The sequence below is a fragment of the Coloeus monedula genome (assembly GCF_965178545.1).
Source record: "Coloeus monedula genome assembly, chromosome: 7".
NCBI classification, from domain to species: Eukaryota; Metazoa; Chordata; class Aves; order Passeriformes; family Corvidae; genus Coloeus; species Coloeus monedula.
This window is the reverse complement of record NC_138787.1, coordinates 12,457,671-12,480,430: the sequence shown is the minus strand read 5'-3', so window position 1 is coordinate 12,480,430 and position 22,760 is coordinate 12,457,671. Positions and strand designations below refer to the sequence as shown.

Genomic DNA, 22,760 nt, shown 5'->3' with positions numbered 1-22,760 from the left:
TAATTTATTTTTGACACCTGTTGTGCACTTTAAATACAAATTATTGCCCCCCCACTTTGTTTTAAATTCTGCTTTCTTATCAATGTAAGATACCTGACAGTATTCTGATATGAGGGTACTCTTTTCCCTAGTTCAGCATCTATCTTTGTGAAACCAACGTGGTGTGAATGCACTATTCAAAGTGGGTGGAATATCCTTGAATAAAGGAGAAGATGGAGGTGCCAACAGTCAGCAGTAAAGATAATGGTAACTTTTGCACCTCTTTTTCAGTTTACTTTCTTTTGAAAAAAGTTTTATTCCTTGATCTCTGTGACTCTTCTTCCATTGAGTCATGAGAGAGATTAATGTGTCTGAAGTATTACTACTTACTAATTGGAATGATTCTTGATGTTCAGTGGCGGTATGCAGTTAACTTAAGAGAGCATCAGAGGAGAATACCTGGCATTTGTTTCTGGCTTATAAAGCCAAGGAGTTTTTTGTTGTTTCACCTCTTCTCAGTAGGAGGTATGAGCTTGAACCCAAACTGATACATGTGAGATTGCCTGTATGGTTTTCTCACAGGTCAGTTGCAAATTGCTAGTATTGACCTTAACCCTGCTGGCTAATAAATGGTAAAATAACTCATGCAACAGAGTTGGTTGCCAGAAAAAAACCAAAGCAGACAGGAAATGTCTGTGCATTTCTTAGAAGTACAAATTGAGGAGAGGTGCATTTCAAAGGCCTGGGTCACTGTTTGGCTTTGGTTGGTCTTCTTTGTGTACTGAAGTGTCTTGCGCTTTTCTGTTTCTTGGGCTCAGGTGTATCTCATGTTCTGACTCTAGCGCTGCAAGAACTCAGTTTGCTCTGTAAGAGAGATGTCAATGGCGTTGGCATGTTGTATGACCTGCTCAGATCTCGCTGGCTGCAAGCACTACTAAAGGTAAGTTAACACACAGCTATGAAAACAAAGGTTACCTAGAGAACAATCTCTAGGGAATAGCTACTTGATTTTGCCATATCAGGACAATAAATGCTTATTTACATGAAGTGCTGATAGTTCTGATGTCAGTCCTAACATCAGCAGTCACAGTAGACAAAACGACTTTTGCTTTAAAGGAGAATAAAGTATTCTCTTCCAAAATGTCCTAGCCATTAAAGCTCTTCTACTTTACATGTCCATGTTAAGGCCAGGGGACACAGACTAAACACAACGTTGCTCAGCTGTCTTTTCTATTCTTAAATTTCTGTATGGCCATGCATCCCACTTCTGGGCCTGGGACATTGTATTTTTTTATTTTGCAACCCACTCATCTGATGTGTAACTGAAAATCTTACATAGTTAGAGAACAAGTTTTGACTGGTGTTTCTATCTTGGGAAGAATTTTATCTCTGAGACAAATTCTGTACAAATTCTGCTTTTCTAAAAAAGGTTTTAAAAATCTTTACATTTTAAAGAAGAGCTTTTACTAGATAAGAATGCCCATACGGGCATTTTAAATACAGCAATTTGTTTTAAGTTAAATTTACTTTGCTAATTATGCCTTCAACTAGAGGAAGAAAACAGATTACAAATCAGAGAATTGGCTCTATCAGGCTGTTGACCTGTGTAGACAGCTTTTCTTCTAGGAAAATTCAAAACCACAAGGTAACTGGCTAGCTAGCTGGTAATACAGAGAGGCATTGAGTTCAAGACTAAATTCCAGATGCATTAGATGTTAAGAATTTAGATTGCAGACTCTGGGGCTATAGTTGGACTGAGAAGTTTCCACAAATAGAGTGTTGTCCATTGCTTATCAAGTATGTATCTATATGATCATGTGAACTGGTCAATGTTATCATTGCCTTGTTTTGTCTGTCTTGGCATGAAACAGATTTATGAATGCCTCCAACATTATCTTGGAAAAAGACCAGCTCCTGTCACGCTGCAGGCACGTGCATTGAGTCGAGAGGTGAGACTGTGTATACAGAGTTTATTGCTTTACTTACTCATACCAAATGAACACTGCAGATAAGTGTTCTGGTATTTATTCTGTGTCTCAGGTCTAAATACAGTATATAAACTTGAAACTCTCCTTGCACATCTGTAAAACTGCTCAACAGCCCTTACTGTGATAAGAGGGGGGGCATGAGAAATGGGCACAGCTGTGGTTGCTGGACTACACGAATCCTGGCCAGTGTAATGAACAGAAACATTAATTGTTTAATCACTGACTGTGTATTTTTCTTCCCATGTAACTGTGTGGTTCAGTGTTATGGCTACAATCAAGCAGCCTGACATGAGGCTATTGAAAAGCTTTTTAGATTTTTCTAATCATAATAGCTGAATTCTTAATCTTTTAATTAGTGGGAGAGTTAATGACGAAGTAGAGAAACTGCGACTAGTGATGAAATTGGTTGAGGGATGGGAGCAAAAACTGATTTAGAGCACATGGCACTGTGCCTGAACTAAATTAAGCCTGGCTGAGTGTAGTGCAGCTGTGGTCATATTGTCCAGTTCTAGAGCAAACCATATGGACATCCTCTGAGTCATATAATGTGGGGGAGCTTAATACTGTCTCCATACCATATTCCTTTACATTCAATGTAGAGCTTTCTAAACTAATTGTCCTCTAGAATCCTTCTCTGTGCTTTCTCTCTTACAATTATCAGGTGGTAGAATTGCTGCGTGAAGCCCCTCAGTCAGGAGAGATCAAAGAGCTAAGACGGCTACTGCGTTCTCCACACTTAAAGGCAAGTCCTGCGTAAGGAAAGAAAAAGTTTGCTCATGGAGCTCTCTGCAGTGGGAATGGAAATGCATGGGCAGCTGTTCACAAGAACTGGTAAAGGAGCCAGAAGAGACATAGTTAACTAATGATGAACTAATCTGATCATGAGATCAAATGTGGACTGTGTATCAGAAGTACCTGCAGTGGGCTGCATTTTACTTAAGGCTGTGCTTGAAAGATGTTTCTTACAAAGTTTTAAATTATGGGCAGTTAATACAGACATATAAAACCAAACTTTCCTTGAAATTGCAAAACCTGCATTCTTAACCCAAGAGCTCCAAATAGAAATATTTCATCTTTTGTAAGTTTTCCACAAGAAATAGAGGAACTGTTCTTAAAATTTCCATGGTTTGATTTTCCTGGTGGAAAGAAGAAAATGTCAGTGTGTGCAAGGGATTTATATTCACACAGGAATACATTCACTGATTTCTATTTTCTGGCCAGTCACTGTTTAAAGTTCTGCTACTGTATGATCTTTGCTTATGGGTTGGTTGGTTTGCATGTTTTCATTTGTAACAGGCCTTGCTATCTGCTCATGATACTGTGGCCCAGAAAGATTTTGAACCAACCCTTCCACCACTGCCAGACAACATACCTGAAAATGAAGAAGCTATGAGGATTGTCTGCTTAGTGAAAAACAACCAGCCTCTGGTAAGGGAGCTTCCTTGTGTCTGTCAAGTTATTTTAACTTAGACAAGAATTGATAATGCATCAGATGCATATTGATTTCTTCCCAGGAATGTCATGGGAATTGTGTGCATTCTTGTCCAGATTTTACAGAATCACAAGAATTGTTGAGATTGGAAAGGACCTGAGGAGACCATCTGGCCCTGCACAATGTGGGTATAACTAGAGCAGGTTGTTTGATGCCTTGTCTGCTCAGGGTTTGAACATTTGGCAGATACATTCTCATTATATGAGATAAAACCAAACTGGATTGAGAGTTATTCCCATGGCCCAAACAGAAAGGAAGGGAGGAGAGACTTTGAAAGTTCTTTAGAAATCATTTGTACTTATTAGCAGCAACAATTGTATAGTTTAGCTAATCTGTTTTAGGAAAAGATAGCTGTAATATTGGAGATAGAAAAGATTTCTTACTGTCAATCCATGAGGTTATTTTAGTGTGATGGAAGTTGAAGACATTGAGGATTTAGTACTAATACATTATGACCCTGGAAACTACAGGCCTGTCAGTCTCACTTCAGTTCCTGGTAAAGTTATGGAGGAGATTATTCTGGGAGGTATTGAAAAACACCTGAGAGACAACACAGTCATTGGTCACAGCGAGCATGGTTTCATGAGGGAGAAAAGTCCTGCTTATCAAACCTGATTTCCTTTTATGACAAGGTAACCCACCTAGTTGATCAGGGGAAGTCAGTTGATGTAATCCTTTTGGAATTCAGTAAAGCTTTCGATACTGTCACTCAGAGTATCCTTCTGGACAAAATATCCAGCACACAGCTGGATAAACACATCGTGCAGTGGGTGAGCAACTGGCTCATGGGTAGGGCAAAAAGGGTAATAGTGACTGGGGTGACATCAGACTGGGGACCTGTCACTAGTGGGGTTCTGTAGGGGCTCCATCCTCGGCCCTGTGCTCATTAACATCTTCATGAATGACTTGGACACAGGACTGGAAAGAATACTGAGCAAGTTCACAGATGATACAAAACTGGGAGGAGCTGTTGACTCCCTTGAGGGCAGGGAGGCCCTGCAGAGAGGCGGTGACAAAGGAGAAGGCTGAGAAGTCACCAACCATGTGAAGTTCAACAAGGAAAAGTGCTGGATTCTGCACCTGGGATGGGGCAACCCTGGATGTATGGACAGACAGGAGAATGAGGTGCTGGAGAGCAGTGCCATGGAAAAGGACCTGGGGTCCAGGTCAATAGCAAGTTGGATGTGAGTTGGCAGTGCCCTGGCAACCAGGAGAGCCAGGCATATCCTGGAGGGCATCAGGCACAGCATCACCAGCCAGGCAGGGGAGGGGATTGTCCCGCTCTGCTCTGCACTGGAGCGGCCTCACCTCGAGTGCTGAGGGCAGTTTTGGGTGTCACAATATAAGAAAGAAATGAAGCTGTTAGAAAGTGTCCAAAGAAGGGCCATGAAGTTGGTGAAGGACCTTGAAGGGAAGCTGGATGAGGAGTGACTGAGGTCATTTGGTCTGTTCAGCCTGGAGAAGAGGACATTGAGGGGAGATCTCACGGCAGTCACAACTTCCCTGTGAGGGGAAGAGGAGAGGCAGACACTCATCTCTTCTGTGCGATGATCAGTGACAGGACTCGAGGGAGTGGCCTGAAGTTGTGTCAGGGGAGGTTTAGGTTGGATACCAGAAAAAGGTTCTTCACCCAGAGGGTGGCTGGGCACTGGAACAGGCTCCCCAGGGAAGTGGTCACAGCACCAAGCCTGACAGAGCTCAAGAAGTGTTTGGACAATGCTCCCAGACACATGGTGTGACTCCTGGGGATGGTGCTGTGCAGGGCCAGCAGTTGGACTCCGTGATCCGTGTGGTCCCTTCCAAATCAGCGTGTTCTGTGATTCTGTGGTTATTGCTATATCCATGTTGTGGTAAAAAGGCTGTATCCCTCAATGCCTTTTTGTCAGTGTGACAAGTGTTCAGACTTGTGGTATGAAAGGAAACTTACCGGGGTCCTTCAGTGATCAATGTGTTTTTTCTTTGTTCTTATCTGCCAGGGTGCCACCATTAAACGCCATGAGATAACAGGTGACATAACGGTTGCCCGTGTGATCCATGGTGGGCTGGCAGACAGAAGTGGTACGTGGAATTTGAAACAAAGGGATACATAAAACTGAATTTGAAATAAGACATTTGAAGTAAGATAATAGCTTCTGCAATTAATCTTCCATTATAAAGCAAGATGATGTACATATGGGAAAGCACTGTTAACAGTGATACATTGCAGTGACTTTGATTTGGGCTTCATAAATTTTCAGATGAATTTGCTGTTTTAGACTGAGTTGAGGTACAAATCCCGTTTTTATTATGTATTCCTGGCACCAATACCTGGTGCCCAAATTGCAGTGTAGTATGAACTGCAGCTCATTCCCTAGAATGAGGAGAAATGGTAAACATCAATAGTTTGTGATTCTAGAAGATAATTGGCTTTGAGGAATAATATTTTTTGGCACTAGTCTACTAAACACTTTGCTTAGCACTAGTAGCTAAGCAATCTTGTGAAGAGTTTCCTTGGAAATGTTACTACTTTGTCATCCTAGAATTGAATGTGTTCCATGTCCCTTAGGAAATGTAATGTAACTAAAATGTAAAACATCAGAAATAAAATTCAACTGTAATCATTATCAAATAGCTCCTTTTAGTATTTTCTGGCCTTTGTATATAGAAGAAAACCCAACTTGCAGAAAATAGCCGATTAAGTTCATAGTTTGACTAATGTTGTAATTGAGTTAAAGGAACATGGGAAAGAAAACAATATTGTGAAGACTTTACTGTAAAGGACAGAGAGGAGTTCCAGGATCTCCCACTGCACCTGGAGTTTTTAAGGGTCTGATTCCATGTCTCATGGTCTATTAATATAGAACAGGTTCATAAGTTACTTTGGGAAATGGAGCAATATTAAAATGTCTGTGCTAATTTTAAGGCAAATTGTCAGTAGATTGTAAAGATGTCGTATGAGGGAGTGGGAAGAAATAAGAAAACTGAAGCATGCAAGCTTCTTGCGACCCACAGCAGTCTGCAGTCCCATCCAGGGGCAATGCAGCCCGAATCCAAAATGCTTTCCTGCATACCTGGTGTATGGAAAATTTTAATGCTGACTTTCAAACTGTGGTATTTCTCTGTGACCCTGCCTTGCCTGTCCAAGATAAATCGTCCTGCGATAAAACTCCTGCTGCTGTTTTCATATTTGTTTTCACGGTAGGGTTGCTGTATGCTGGAGACAAACTGGTGGAAGTAAATGGAGTTCCTGTTGAGGGACTTGAGCCTGAGCAAGTCATTAATATTCTGGTATTTAATATTTTTAAAATTTCTACTTTGTACCTTAAGATTATTTGTATGCTCACTCTTTTACACACTCTTGTACAGGAGAAAATCTGAATTTTCTGTTAAAAATTTCAGGCTGTTTCCTTACTGTGAATGAAGCTCACAACTGCTCATGAAATCAGAATACATGAAACCAGAATTAAATCTAACTTCTGTTCTGGACAGAAATTTTGTGACCATTCCACCTGCAGCTTCTAGGAAAAATACTAATTTTTTAGTATTTATCAGTGAAGTAGACTTCACTGATTCATAATTTTTCCCCAAGTGCCACTCAGTTAATATTCCACAAGAAAGTAGAGGAGAGCTGCTATTGTAATAAGAGTCTGTGTTACAAAATGCACTAAAGCAGAGTGAATGAGCTTGTAAACTACACATCTCACCTTGCAAAAAAAGGGCACTGTAATTACTGTTGTCAAAATTCTCATGAAGAAATCTGTTGAGATGTCCCTATTGTTTGTCACTTTGCCCACAATTTTCCAGGGTTCTTGACTGCTAAGTGTTAAGTGCCAGCCAGTGAGGTGTTTCTATGTGTAATCGTATCAAGTCTATGTGCTATTGCCCTGGCTGTACCGTTACTAGGTATAAGAAATAAAAACTCTATTGGAATGCTTAATTATTAAGTGATGTTCCTCCCTCTTTATATCATCCATCTATCAGACTCTGCTGCTAATTTAAATAAAATTTCAGTAGAAAAATTTGGTATGAATTAATGTTGAAATTACATATACTTACAGTGAAACATAGGTTACATTAAATTAAAAATAGTTAGCAAAACTTTGATGTTTCATTCTTGAGTTTCCTTTTGGAAAAAATACAGTATTGTCACATTGACTCTGTCTACCTGAATTCTATCTGTAACACAGACATTACAGTAGCCTCAAAACCATGCTGTGTCAAGCTTGTCTTGCCTATGTTTGATTACTTGCGTTGAATACCAACCATATTTTAATTCTTTTCTAATCATTTAGGCCCTGTCTCAGGGGACAATTATGTTCAAATTAATTCCAGTTTCCGATCGGCCTGTCAGCAACCAAACAACAGTAAGAAACATTCTTTTTCTTTTTCCAGATTGATAACAGTAGTGCCTAATTGTGTGATACAAAGACATGGTGTTGCCTGGAAGTTTATAGCAATCCCCAAAGTGTTACCTTGCCTTTATGGCCACCTCTCAGCTGACATCAATATGTTGTTGCTGAAGCAGTAAAGACAGTAAGTGAAAATGTTATTGTGTAATGAAGGCACTTTCAGAGTGATCTACAAGTTGAAAGTCAGTTCTTTTCATAATGTATGAGACAAATGGGGCTTTTTCTTCATTTAATGGACAGAGGGGGTTTAGGGCTTGATCTGGTTTTTAAAACTTGACTTCATCATTAGTTGACTGAAGATGCAGCACTATCTGGCCCTGTGATTGTAAAGCTCGTGTTGTATCTGTTCTAAACTTGGCTTCTGCTTACTCTTGTGTATTTTCTTTACCAGCTTTATGTGCGAGCAATGGCAGATTACTGGCCCTTGCAAGATCCTGCCATACCATGTGCTGATGCAGGTTTGCCTTTTAAGAGGGGTGAAATACTCCAGATTGTGGACCAGAATGATGCTCTCTGGTGGCAGGCCAGGAAGGTTTCAGATCTCAGTGCCTGTGCTGGACTCATACCCTCAAATCATCTTCTTAAAAGGTAAAGAAATCATCATTTTCCTGATTTCTGGTTCAAAAATTAGCCAGTTATTCACACTTCGTTCTTTAAAATTTTCACAAGTTTTGTAGCAGTATGATTCAGATCTGACAATCATCCTTCCTCTTTCTTTCTGATCTCTGACTTGCTCTTTTTCCCTTAAGAGCACCTGTGTGAGAACGAGCTTTTGAAAGCCCCTGTATAATCTCAAATTGCCATTTAGGAAATTTGCAGCACTTGTCCAGTCTCCATGCTGATTGCTAAGACATCTAGGGGAGTGTAGCAGCTGAAAGATGTGTGGAAATTGAGGGCCCTGACTATTAAAGGACCATCATGTATGATGAAAACAAAAAAAAGCAAAGGGAGGAGCGGGATACTAAAAGCATAGTATTTTTTTAAAGCTGTCTTGTGATGCATGAGTGACCTCTTCAGCTTTGGTCAAAGCTGAGTAGGCCAGATTAAAAGAAAGGAGAAAAAACCCCAAACACTCAAGGAAGAACAAGGATCTCTTGCTTATTATTTTCTGCATAAATATTACTTTTTACACTACATGCTTTCAGAATCAGAGTTCTTACACTGCTGTAGCAAACTTTTCAATTTGATCCTTTAACCACATGTCCTGTGGTACCCTCAGGATAACAAAAGGCCATGCAATAGCAGATGATAAACTTCACTTTGCAATATATGTATAAACCTACCTGTGGTCTGTATAATGCAGGTTGAAATCAAACTGGGTTGTGACTCAGGCTGCAAGCAAGAGGCTCTGTGTAGTAATGGAGGCAGTAATACTACTACCCCTAGCAGTAGCACACTCTTCTACTTCCAGGAGTCTGTACCATGCTATGGCTTATCTTCCTGTACTTTTACATACACTCTTAATACTTCTGGGCTGCTGATTTGGAAATTCAAAATAGTTCTGATAGCATGTTGGTTTTCTTTCAGGACTTTGCAGTGGGCTAAAACACTGGTAATGTTTCAGTTCTTGCTGTCTTCTCTCAGTTCAGTACTGATTGATCTTACATGTAAACAGTGAATCTGACTGGAGCATAATGTGCTTGTGGACTGTTTTGTTTCTTTAACTGTGATAAATTTATTTCTATGTAGGAAGCAGCGAGAATTCTGGTGGTCTCAGCCCTTCCAGCCCCATCTCTGTCTCAAATCATCAATGTGTGAGTGAAAAATTACTTGAGTAATACAGTAGGAAAGAAAGATCTTGTCTCTGTTTCAGACATACTGAAATAGAAGCTTATACAATTCAGCTTAATTCAAAGACATTGTGTCTGGAGCCATATTGTAGCCTTAGAAGTGTGTTAACTATCCCTAGAAAAACAAATACTTGATGATAATTGTACCTGGAGTACTGATGGTGGAGATGGTTGTCTCCAGCATACTTGGGATCTGACCATAAGAGAAGCTGTGAATTCAACTTCTTCTAAAGTCTCTACGATCTAGGAGCTCACTAGGTCAGCCAGTTCTCTCTAGGAGAATTGGCTCTAAGTCTTGAAGTGACAATTGTACTGGCCTGGCTTTCCAGGGGCACAGATACCAGCTCTGCACTGAAAAGTGCCATACAGTGTTTAAAATGTTTCTTTGCCATCAAAGCTATTGAGAGAAAGATAGAACTTCTTTTCTTGAGGCCTAAGAAAAGCTATGCTGTCCTTTAATTTATTCATGGTAACAATCCAGAAATGTTACCCTCTGCCAACTATAACTTTCTGTAAATATGCAATTATTCCCAGAAAAAGAATGTTCTTCCTGTTTCCTCTCTCCCTGTTTTCTTCTATGGTTCTTTATGCAAGTATAAAATTTTTCTCTTATGATAAATCCCAGAGGGAATGTGTTTCATTCCCTAGGATTCTTCTTGCACTGATTGCTTTGTTTGCTAGAGCTGAGGCTCTCTTTCACCATAATTTTATTTCATTTTAACTGCTTCAATGGATATGCTGTGAGCAGTAAGCACTGTGGAAGAAGGTAGGAAATCACATCTGGACAGCATTGCATTTCTGTACCCGGAACCAATATAACACATGGTTTTACAGGCTTTTAAAAAAGTTTTTGGAAATGAGGCATTTTGATAAATACATGTAGAAGAAGCCCAAGTTCTTGGCATTTTGTGTGCTTAACATAATTGAGATCCAGTCTTTTTTCAGCTGAAGTAGTAGATGCATGCATTGTCTTAAAACAAAAACTTTAGCTGCGCATTATCTGTCAGGGGAGTGACCGTTTTGATGGGTTCTTTGAGGAAAGAAAGACAACGTTTCCTCTTTCTCTTTTCTTCTCCCGCTTTCTCTCCTGGAGCAGCTCCAAGAGAGTATTTCTTTAAAGGATACATATGGGCAGAATGTGATTGACAGATACTCTGAAAATTGCCCTGTAACTGGAAAATAGCTGCTATTGGGCCTCTCTGGAAGGGCGTGCAAGAACAAAACACAAACAGTGCAGTATTGTGAGCCTGTGAGATTGCCCAAGCTCATGTGATCACATTTCAGGGACAAAAATTGATGTGGTCTTGGGATTGAGAGAGAGCTGAATTGATCTTTTCCTTTTCTTCCTTGTAAAAATAATAATAAAATCAACCAAGCAAAGCACTTTCCTTGAGTATAGCATGTTGGAAAGATATTTAAAAGCTATAGGACAGAAAATTCTATTCCCTCATGGTAATACTTAATAAATAGATATCTACTGGATAAACAGATTGACAGCCATGTTAAACCTTTCATTATTTCAAGAGGAGAATTCAAGTTAAATGCATTTGCCTCTCTGCCACAAGCCCTTCAGAGCACTCACTTAAGAAGAGATTTTTGCTCACTGTAGACAAGGAACATCAGTAAATTGGAGTTAACAGTTAAAATCCTTAAAGATGTCTAAAGGCGATCTGAGTTTCACATATCTTATTTCTGATGTCTGAGTTCAGTCTTGTAAGATCTGTAAGGCTGTTTTTCCTCCTCAGTGTTTTTCTGATTCAGATGAATTTTTTGTGTTAATCTGTAGAGGACGACATGCAGATTGATGAAAAGTGTGTGGAAACAGGTAACTGAATTCACTTGCGATTATTTTATTTGCCTCAAGGCAGTAGCTAGTTAAAAGCCTCATTTGCTAGATAAAACCACCCATCCTCCTAGTGAACTTAATGGTAGAAAATTCTATTTTTCATACCCTGGAAACCTCATCTAGTATTAGTGTATTAAAATGAGCTGTTTGCAGTTCTGGCGTACAGTGCTTATAGTCAAGTGTTTTGACCAGCACAAAAATATCTGCTTGAATGAGATCCAACCTCTTTGATTCAGGTGTTGAATAGTGGCTGCTGTAATGTTACCATAGTTTTTTGCCTACTGTATGTTTAATGCCACATATTTTTGTGGTCATGGAGAGCCCACACAATTCATTGTCAAGATACTGATCTTGGGACAACAAGGAGCAAGAATAGGTTTTTACTTGTAAACACTAAGTGTGAAGATTGGTAGCTTGAGTTGTTCCCTAAAGCAGTGCAGTTCATTCTTCCTTCTTCAAGGTAATTCAGAAGCTCTCATGGAGGGATGTGATCTTGTAGGGCTGTGTGAAAAGAGATGAAGCAATTAATTCAAGTATGGTGAGCTGTATTTTGCCACCTCAGGGTAGAGGGAGCTGGGGAAAGTATATGTGAGTATATATGAGACCGACAGAAGCTGGAAAACTGATTTCTGATTCTGAAATCCATTAGAAAGAAAAGAATTAAATTTTGAATTTATTTTAATATCTTTGCTATCTGGATTACTAAACAAGATGAAGAAACATTTGAGTCAGGTAAGTTCCTCTGACCTTAATTCTAAATTCCTTGCTATTGTTCTGCCAGAGACAAGCGAGTGTCTTGCAAAGAAGCAGGTGGCAAAAACCAAAATGCCACTTTAGCTTCAGAAGCCATTCTGGCTTGAAGAGCCATTATGTAAAATCTTGTTGCTTTAAGTCGTCCTCTTGCTCTCTGATTACCTTAATAGTAAGGTTTCTGTCCTCTTATCCCACAAGTGTGAATGTTTCTTCTCGTGCATCAGTAGCAGATCTGTTTATCCAATCCTTATCAGCTATACCTGTGCAAGCTGTGACAGCAGGGGCTGCACTGATGTCAGCAGATAATTGGATTACCTTCGGTAATGTGGAGGCCTGAATCCCCAATGCCTGTAGGAGTTGGTGTGGTACAGAGGAAAGCTGCTTCTGGATTCCTGATTGTGGGCATGGCTGGCATACAGGAAAGAAAAATGCTTATAAAATTCATTATTTATGTATTAAAAATAGAATCAATCAGGACTTTTTTTTTAACCAAGCTGATATGGGGATTTTTTTTTTCATTTAGGAAGCAGCTGTTTATTTACAGCATCTTGATAGTTCTGCAAAACTTAAGTCTTCTAAAATAGATAATTTCTCCCCTAAAATAAAACTACTGCTAAACCTCTCATTTGAGGTATTTGTTAACCTTGTGGAGAAGAGTGTCATTCTACCTTACACTTGCTCTTCTCCACAAGGTCCCGAGTTCTTCTGCCAGTTCTTCTTTCTGCACCTTCTTCTCTTATCACAGGTGGTTTGTTCTCTTCCACCTCTCAAGCAATGCCCAAGGCTTTTAAGGCAGAACCAGCAGGTCTGCAGGGCAGTCTTTTGTTTTCATGCTAGGATGTTTCTGATAGCTGCACTTGGGGATTACTGTTGCAAATCCTGATCACTGCTCAGTGCTGAGTCAGCTCTCTGCTGTAGCCACAGAGTCAGAGGAATAAAAGTGCAAATATTTGCTATCCTACATTCTACTTTAACCACTAGCTGCAGATGTATTTTGCAGTACAGTACTGACATAGATGCTGCAGTTGAGTCTTGCATTCTTTGGGAACTGAGAATTCATGCTTAAAGAAGCATATTTTAATGTTTGCAGTACCTGTTTTCTACCTTCCCTAAATGTGTTGGACAATGCTGGTTGGATTTTTTTTTTAATCATAGTATAGACTGTCTTCTCAAAACTAATTGTTTTATGTCTGTCTCTATCTGAATGTGCAGAGGAGCTTAAAGAAGGTAACACTAACTGTTTTCTCCCTGTCTCCTGTAAGCAGTAAGCTAATAGAATTTATCTGTTTATTGCTTTACCAGGAGCTATCACTCTTCTTGCAATACCCAGTAGCTGAATTGCTTGTTCCCTGTAGGATTCTACACTGCACTCCATACCATAGAAGAGAGTGTAGATAAAGCAGGAATATTTAAACATATTTGAATGATGACTCAAGAGACCTGAAGATAGAAATTATATGGGCATGTGTCAGCTGAACAGTACTCTGAACATTGCCCTGAATGAGCAGTTTTGTGCCAAGTAGCTTTTTCCATAGTCATGAACTAGTTGTTAGTACATATAGAAATGTAGGAATAAAACTGTATTGTAAAGGTACAAGTAATGAAGAGTGTATAGATGTGAAAGAGCAATTAACATGCATCTAATTTTGTTTTAATACTTCCATGCTTATAAGATAACTGTAAATCAAAGAGTCTAGAGCTAAAAGCATTTCAAAGCTATGAATATAATGTTTTTCCTTGGAACGAATACAGCTTTTAAAGACATGCCTGTGTCTTCTGTATCTCACTCCTGCTTTAACAAGGCCTAAGTAAAGGGAGCACACAGCTTGGATAACTACATGCGTGATTAGGGGAAAATAAGGAGTTCTTTTTGAAAAGAAAACTAAACACTGGCACCATTTTTTCCCTTGGTTGTTTTCAAACCACCTCTCTCAAATAGTTTCTAAACTTTCTGAACATTGATTTATTGGAAAATTGGTATGTTTGAGCCTTATATGAGAGATTTAATAAAAAAAAATACATACAGAGTTTTAGAAGTCTCACCTGAATAGTGAAGTCTTTATGAGGAACAGCATGAGAATGAGGACAAAAAGAATTGGAGGAAACTGGTTAGGCTCACATGTTGGAGCACAAATATCACTGATCCAATGAAGAAAAAATAAATAATAAAATCAGGTCTTCATTTTGCCTGAAACATCTGAGCACACACAAGTTGCATTTTTCAAACATGCTATGGGGCAGAAACTGAGTTACAAATTTTTTGTTTCTGATTTTGAGCTGCTGACTTGTTAGTTATTGTTTTAACTAAGGAGTGCTTGTAAGAAAGATTTCACCTGAAAAGCTTTAATTATGTGGAGGTTTTTTTCCATTAATTTCAATTTCAAAACATTGTATGGTATCTAGATATTTTAGGAATGAAACAAATAGAATGTTAAAATTCAAATTTAATTTAGAAAATACCAAGACTTTCTATTTTTATTTTTTCTCACAATGACCCTTTTGAATTGATCATTGGTCATGTGAAATATTTTGGTATTTCATATTCTGGAGTATCATGTTTTTAAAATTATATTAGGCATCATACTGCCACATATTTACTGAAACCCCTTTTTTCCTTGGGATCAGCAATAATTGTTAGCCATCTAACTTTTAAGCTTTCCCTGTTCTTTTTTATTTCATGAGTATTTGTTCTTTGTATTCTAGAAGAGGAAGAATTTGGTGAATTTGGTCAACGAGTCTTTATTGGTATGCAAGACTAAAGATAAGTAAAAGCTTGATCCAGATTAAATGCTTGTCTTAAGTTAAATAAAATACTTTGTTCTTTATATCACCTAAAGACTTACTAAATGGATTACAATCTTACTCTGTTTTCCAAACTTCAGGAAATCTCTTTCCTCCTAATAATGCTCAATCTCTCCATTTAAATTTTTCATCCTGTTAGGTTTCTACAGAGACTTGGCCGCTGCTATTTAAACTTGACTTCATTATTCATTTTTCTCAAAAGTAATATCTGTCATCCACTGAGAATAATCATGAGGGCTTTCATTAGAAAAGTACACCTATAGGTGAGGTTTTCAGAGTTGGATGGTCAAGTGGAGCAACAAAGCTACCCCTGTGGTTATTAAACCATAGTGACCTTTAAAATACACATTCTGGAGGCTGGAGTAAATGTTCCAGACTTGCCTCATGAGAGCAAACCACCTACACTATCAAAAAAAGTTCACCTGTTCCCTAGAGATGCCTCAAGTAGTCAGAAACTTCTCCTTCAGCCTGTTTGGGGATCTTTTGGAAGTCTTTCATTCTGGGCTAGTTTTCAGATGACTTTCAGTGGGATTTTACCTACTCTCTAGCTGTCATTTAATGCTCAGAGATTCTACCAAGCTGTCATATCAAGTGCAGCAATGAAATTCACTAACCTTCACCTGGCAAAAAGCTCAAAAAAGGTAGTATGTTCCGTGGCTTAGAAAGAGGCCCTCTTGGCTAAAGGAGTAGTTGCCTATATCTCTGGTGTATTTTCTAGTACTGATGCCTCTGCCCCTTGCAGCTGGATTCCGCAGAAGCATGCGGCTGTGTCGCAGGAAGGCCCGGCTCAACCAGCAGTCCTGCTACTCCCGGTGCCCCAGCAGCTGCTACAGCACCCTGGCAGCTCCCTATGAAGAGGTGGTCAGGTACCAGCGGCACCCAACAGACCGGCACAGACTGATTATCCTTGTGGGTAAGAGGTTAACAACCTTCACAGGCAAATGGCACCCTCTTCTGCCAGAGAAGAGGAAACAGTCATGCACAGTCTGATCCACGGGGATTTCCTGCTGCTGATTGCAGTGGTTGCTGACTGTGTAGGCAGCTCTCAAAGCAACACTTCAAGAATTATTGTAATTTGACCCCATTACTGAGGTTAAAGTTTAATGTAGGTATCATCTTCTTTGCTTGAGATAGTTTAAAAACAACAATAATAGAGTCCTTAGAAGAAGCCATACAGTTACAAATGCTGTGTGATAATGGATTTTATTAGAGAAGTGGTTCAGTTTTATATTCAGCTGGGACTGAAAATTATGAGAAAACATTTGTAACTTGATAGAAAACATATTTACATAGAGGCATTTCTACAACCAGTGTTAAATGCATAAATATGACAGTAATAAGAACATTTAACTCCAGACTAGAACAATCTCAATCATGGACAGTATAGAAAGATGCCTTTAATAATGCTTGTTATAGGACATACTGTATTAAGTGGGCTGCAGGCTCTCAAGGAGACTTTAATTGTAGTGACTGAAGGGAAGCTGCTGTTCTGCACTGTTCTATGGTCCTGATAAAGCAAACTGAGTAAAGGCAAATCCACTATCCTAAGTCTGGATGTATTTGGTAAGTGTTTTCTTTTAAAATAGTACTGCTGAGTTGCCTCCTGGGTATGGCTATATTGCTGGGGAGTGATTTGTACCCCCTCAGTAATATTAGTTGCTCTTCCAACTTTCCAGGTCCTGCAGGAGTTGGTGTGAATGAGCTACGCCGAAGGCTTATCACAAGTAACCCACGAGAGTTTCAAAGTGCCACACCTCGTATGTAATGCTTTTCCTCTTTCCTCCACTACCCCAATCCAAACATGAATAGGAAATGCCAAGTACCTTCCTCTTGCCTTTGTGCATTCATAAACTCTTTGCTCTATGGCTGTTTCTTCAGCTCTACTGAAAGCCAGTATTGTTTGCTTTCATAAGGGTTCGTTTAAAATACTATCTATCTCATTTTAGCAAATCAGCCAAAGGTATTTTCAAGTTCCAGCCTCTGAAACCATTAAAAGCTTTATGAAGGTGAAAGTTATGTGCATGATTTGGTTTAATTTTGATGTTTGCTTTTCCTAGATTTAAAAAAAAGAACGTTTCTTGGAGATACTTTAAGTTCTTAGGGTTTAAGTGCTCAGATATGACAATGAAGACAACAGAAGTTGGTGCTTAATAGGCTTTGCAGCTTTCCTTATTAGCCTTCTAGTCTCAGATGAGACTTACGCAGCTTAACTTCTGACGTAACAACTGAAATTATTTCTACCTCTGCTTATTTGGTTCTTGTAATTTAGATAACCAAACTGGAAATTAGGGATCTGAAGCTAGCTGAAAATTCAGGACTTTGTGCTTAAGATCCCAGATATGGGGAAGGTGCAAGTGTGGAAATTATTTCTACCTCTGCTTATTTGGTTCTTGTAATTTAGATAACCAAACTGGAAATTAGGGATCTGAAGCTAGCTGAAAATTCAGGACTTTGTGCTTAAGATCCCAGATATGGGGAAGGTGCAAGTGTGGGAAGCTTGTGGGGCTCTTCTGAATGAACTTTAAAATTTTTTGCCTCTGAGGAGTAAAAATAGTTGTGCAACCAGTTCCAAGGCAGTTCCTGATTGCTTTGAATCACAACTATTTGGATTAAACTACCCTTCCATTCCAAGAAATACAGTTGTGTTTTGATAACTTTCAATGACTTGCCACTGGCAAACCATTACAGTATATGGGGCTTTTGCTCTGGATTAACATATGGAAATAACTCATATTATTATTTATTAAAATACTGATTGATAGTTCTTCATGAAGTTCATTTTCACTTATAAAGTTACAATAATTTAGTTGCAACTGTTTTTTTTGTGTGTGTTGTTATATCTTCTTTCAGACACCACTCGAGTTCAGAAAAGTTATGAAATGAATGGTCGTGAATATCACTACGTATCAAAAGAAACTTTTGAAAACATGGTGTATAGCCACAGGTGAGTAGGAGAGATGAATTACATTTTTATTACTTAAAATGCAGCATGATCCAAGAAAATACAGTTTTGTAATTAGGTCCCAAGTCTGGGCTCCTCCACTCTTATTGTGTATGTTTGGTGTAAATCTGGGTCAAACTACTTGAGACCGTTTCTTCCAAGACTGTGTTCATACAGTTGCAAATAGCTCCTCCACAATTAATCTCAGAATCCTTCTAAAAGAACATGGGCTCTCTAGTTCTGAGCTCATTAGATGTGCTTGTAATTTATAAGTCTAACTCTCCTGGAAACCAGACTGCTTTTGAAAATTTAGCAGTGAATCCCACCTGTTCCTGACCTATGACTCCATTGCAGGATCTCTGCTGTGTTGACACATGAGTAGTTGAACTGTAAGGGCTAAATATTCAAAAGTGTCTGCTCCTTTCTATGCATCAATAATCTGTCTACAGCAGACCAGCTCAGCACCACAGAAGCTACACTCATTGAGCTGTGCCAAGTGCTTTGAGATCTTCAGATTTAAGAAGTTATTTGTAGTATGTAATTGACAAGGATTGACAAGTAAAATCACAACCTCTCATCATAAAATTCATAAAACCATGATGAGTAAAAAATGCATGTTTTGGAGACATTGAACTGTAATGGTTTTAATTTTATGCCCAGTGTAGCAGGGAAGAGCAAAGATGTGAAGGTTCATCAGTGTTCACTGCATTTTATGATCATTCAGTCCTGATCACTGGATTATAATTAAAGATTTCACCTTTAAATTGAACCTTTTTGAAACTCAAATATTCTTTCACTTTCCTTCTTCCTCACCACTGTTGCAGAATGCTGGAATATGGGGAATACAAAGGGTACCTGTATGGTACCAGTATTGATGCAGTGCGAACAGTCCTTGATGCAGGAAAGATCTGTGTAATAGATTTAGAGCCACAGGTGAGTGGTAAAGGGGCAGGGAATCTTCTGGAAGGAAAAATAATTTTCTCTACATTCTTGAGCCATTGGAACATGTTTGTTGCTTTGTCTTTTCACTTTACGGTATGGTGCTTATTAATAATAGATTATTCTTTTCATGTGTCTTAGGGGGTGGTGGTGGTACTACAGTGACAAGTATGTTGACAGTTCATTTTTTACCAAGCCAGCAGCTGCATTATCAGTTTGGATGGTATGGAAATGAGTTTTCATACTTACTTAAAATAAGGATTAGTCTTTCACGTGAAGAGCTGTAGCATGGGATTTCTTCCTCCTCCAAGCCCTATTAGTTGAGAATTCTGTCCTTCTGTTAGCAATCTCAGAACACCCTTTGGTAAAAGCAGCAACAGTTAAAGTAATCAAGCAAAAGCTGAAAATTTTAGTGTGTCTTTGTGCCTTTATTCCTATCCAGAAGTTACAGCTGTTAGTAACCTGCTTTTTCACTTAGATGCTATTCACTTTTCTTTTCCTTCTATTTTTGCATTGAATTTGCTGATGAAGATAAGGCTAATAAAAGCCTGAGCTTGTAAATATCTAAGATACTTAGAGCTGTGTCTAGCAAAATCCTGCTAACCTCTGAATTACTTGCATATTTAGTACTTAGGAGGTGTTTGGGCTGAGCTGTTTCAACATCTCCTCTAACTGAATGTAAAGAGCGACCATAACTCAGTAATTCTTGGGTATTTCCCTCTAATTATGCAGAGCCAATGTGTCTGAGCCTTAGGCTGGCAGGGTTTTGTGCTGCTTAAAACAGAAATTAGGTTACAAGATTTGTGGGGTACTACTCAAAAACTGAAACTGCTGTAAGAGGCAGATTAGGTCACACCTTAGTCTTCACATCTAAAACTGTCCTCGGGTTTCTTCTGTTACATTTTTAAGCAAAGGAGAAAACGTGGGGTGTTGGGACTTGGGATGTGTAATTTTGCCACTTGAAGTAAGAGCAGTGAGGTAGCAGAAGTAGTGCTGAGTTACATACTTTATTTTAAATCTGGTGGCTTGACCAATTTTACATGCTATGATTTTCTTTTGCTTTTCTTTTTTTTTTCATTCCCTCCACTGCCCTGCAGTAATTTAAAAATACTTACTAGCATTAGGAAATGTTACACAGTACAAGGAGTTCTGAAAGCAGGATATTTTCTTCCAGTGTCGAACAATAAAGAGGTACTTTTTCCAAAAGTAGCTCCCTAACAGTTAAAAATGAACAGGTTTCAAATGCATCTTTTATGTGGTTGATTGTAGAGATCTGTTAATGACACTGCTCCATCATCACTGGTATTGAAAGCATCTCCTAATAAGGTTACCAAGCAGAATTAAGTGATTGTATGCTACAGTTGCTTAACAATGTCTGGTCCAGGGATTATTAGTGAGATCTTCTTCAAGTAAGTGTTCCTGAAAAAGGTGTCTCCTAGGTCTGGAGATAAAAGCATGCTGTAAACAAATGGCTTTTTATGGGAGTAAAACTGGGATGAACACACTTGAAATACTTCATTTTACTCTTCATTTGCAGGGTATACAAATAGCCCGGACTCATGAGCTAAAGCCCTACATTATATTCATCAAGCCACCCAGCATAGGTTGCATGAGGCAGACTCGTAAAAATGCCAGGATCATTACAGATTATTATGTGAACATGAAGTTCAAGGTGAGATTTGGGAATAAAAGAGATTGAGTTTATTAATCTGAGATTCTGTTATTAGAACATAATGCATTCTACTATGTTACGATGTTAACTCTTAAAAAAATACTACTATGTCTTTAGGATCAAATCTAATTATTCTTACCTTTTTCTGTAGATTTTGTTGGGATTTCTTTCCCCCCCTCCAGATTGGCTTTGAAGCATAGGAGTTGTAATTTGTATTTAGGGGGCTGAGGCATTTTGCTTCAAAATGCCTTTAAAGGAGAAGGTATATTGCATATTTTTGTTTTAATTAGCTGCCTTGTGCCAGTATTTGAATCAACATGTATACTTACTGTTTGCATTGAAATACTTGGAATGTGCTTCCTTCAGTAATTTAATAAATTATTTTTTCACAGTTATAAGAATGTATTATTATTTCATGTATGCTTAATGATAGTATCAATCCTATACTAAGTTCTGTAGATAAAACACAGATCCTGCTTGCAGGAAATGCATACCTTGTATTTAGAATATATACAGCACTTTGTCACAATTGTTTCCACACAAATCATAATCAAATTTAGCATCTTAACATTTTGGAGACCTCAGTCTATAACTATATGGAAATGAGTCATGATTGCTGTGACAGAAAGTAACATGGACACTGGCCAAATAAACTAAAATTTGGAATAAAACCACAAGCATTAGTAGATTTGCCTTCCAGTCCTTAACATTCTCTGCCAGCACTCATCATTAGAATAACTTTTTTAGGTAAATGGAGCATACTGAGACACAAGGCACTTCCTTGGGAAGCATATGGCAGGCAGCTCTGTTTTTCAGACCTGAAACTGACTGTAGAAGGTGCACTTTATTACAGCAAACTGTAAATGAAATAAAGTAGACTGACATTATCTATTGACCTCTTGTTTATGTGGCCCAAGCTGTTTTGCAGATGCTGCGCAAGTATGTTTCTCTACACAACACTGAAGTTTTCTGGACTTACTCTGTCTCACAGGAAGAAGATTTACAGGAGATGGAAGATTCGGCTAAGAAAATGGAAGCTCAGTTTGGTCAGTTCTTTGATCAAGTGATTGTGAATGACAATTTACAAGAGGCATCTGCGCAGCTGCTGTCTGCAGTACATCGTGCACAGGTCGAGCCGCAGTGGGTCCCTGCGGTATGGATATGCTCAGACACTCAGCCCTAATTCTGAGCAGCAGGCAGCTTCAGAAAGATTACAGCTTATGTTTTACTTCAAGAATAATCCTAATGTCAGGATCGCAAGAATTTATCTTTGTAAGTGAGGGATTTGGAAGAGGATTAGGAAAGAAGCTGCTACGGGAGATATAATCATACTATGTTCTGTGTAGCTCTTGAGCTTTTTATGTTACAGTTGCATCCACTTTTGTACCAAAATAAAGGAAATATTGTGAGCACTCAATTACAAGAATAAAGAAAAATCTATTTTGTTGCATGTATCTGCATTATTTACTTACACGTAAGTTTAGAAAGGTCCTTTCCTTTCTTTGTATTATGCTCATTCTGGTACTGTGATGCCTCTACATTCTGAAATGGTATCATTCTTACAAATGAAATTAAGTCAGAATATGGTTTTTTTGCATGCTGTCTGTGAGCAGAGTGTTATTTATGAAGGTACTGGTTTCTAATCAATAGATTAGATTGGCTGCTAATAATTTTTACCTTTTAAGATCGGAGTGGTGTTGGCATAACATGAATTACTCCAAAACCCAGTTATCTTCATTATACATGTAATGTATCTTTTCTGTTTCATCAACTCAAGTGAGTACAAACTGGCAGAACGTGGATTTACCAAAGAGGAAAATCGTCAGAAACCCTTTCTCTTGTTGCTTTGGTCTGTGGTAACATTCTCTCCTCATCAAAGGGTAAAATGCTTGTGGCAAGTTAAGTTCCTCACTCTCTTTCCCTCAGATTTGTAGTTGTCTTGCTCCCTGAGGTACACAGATGGTTATTTTGTTGGCCTACCTAATCTTGGAGGAAAATCAACAAAACCAAGTTAAGCACGCTAGAAAGAGATTATTTAAAGTCAAATATTACAGCCCTCAGGATGCCTGCTTGTTCTAGAGCCAGGGCTTGTATTCCCTCTTTAGAGTTAAAATGGGAGAGACCGAAGCCCCAACATGCCATTGACATGGGTTAAGTACTGGCGGAGGGT

The 22,760-nt window shown here is 38.7% G+C and overlaps 1 protein-coding gene across 1 annotated transcript; it reads left to right on the top strand.

Annotated features, from left to right (window-relative positions):
- Positions 1-212: 212 nt before the first annotated feature.
- Positions 213-21,773, top strand: MPP4 (MAGUK p55 scaffold protein 4; the record flags this gene model as incomplete). Its single annotated transcript, XM_082285441.1, has 21 exons — positions 213-246; positions 798-919; positions 1,851-1,928; positions 2,629-2,709; positions 3,264-3,395; positions 5,436-5,517; positions 6,641-6,726; positions 7,731-7,802; positions 8,239-8,435; positions 9,537-9,601; positions 10,386-10,403; positions 11,424-11,462; positions 12,195-12,215; positions 13,449-13,463; positions 14,940-14,981; positions 15,781-15,951; positions 16,715-16,795; positions 17,889-17,982; positions 18,804-18,912; positions 20,456-20,590; positions 21,582-21,773. The coding sequence occupies 21 exons, from the start codon at positions 213-215 to the stop codon at positions 21,771-21,773; spliced, it is 1,866 nt and encodes a 621-aa protein (XP_082141567.1).
- Positions 21,774-22,760: the final 987 nt, after the last annotated feature.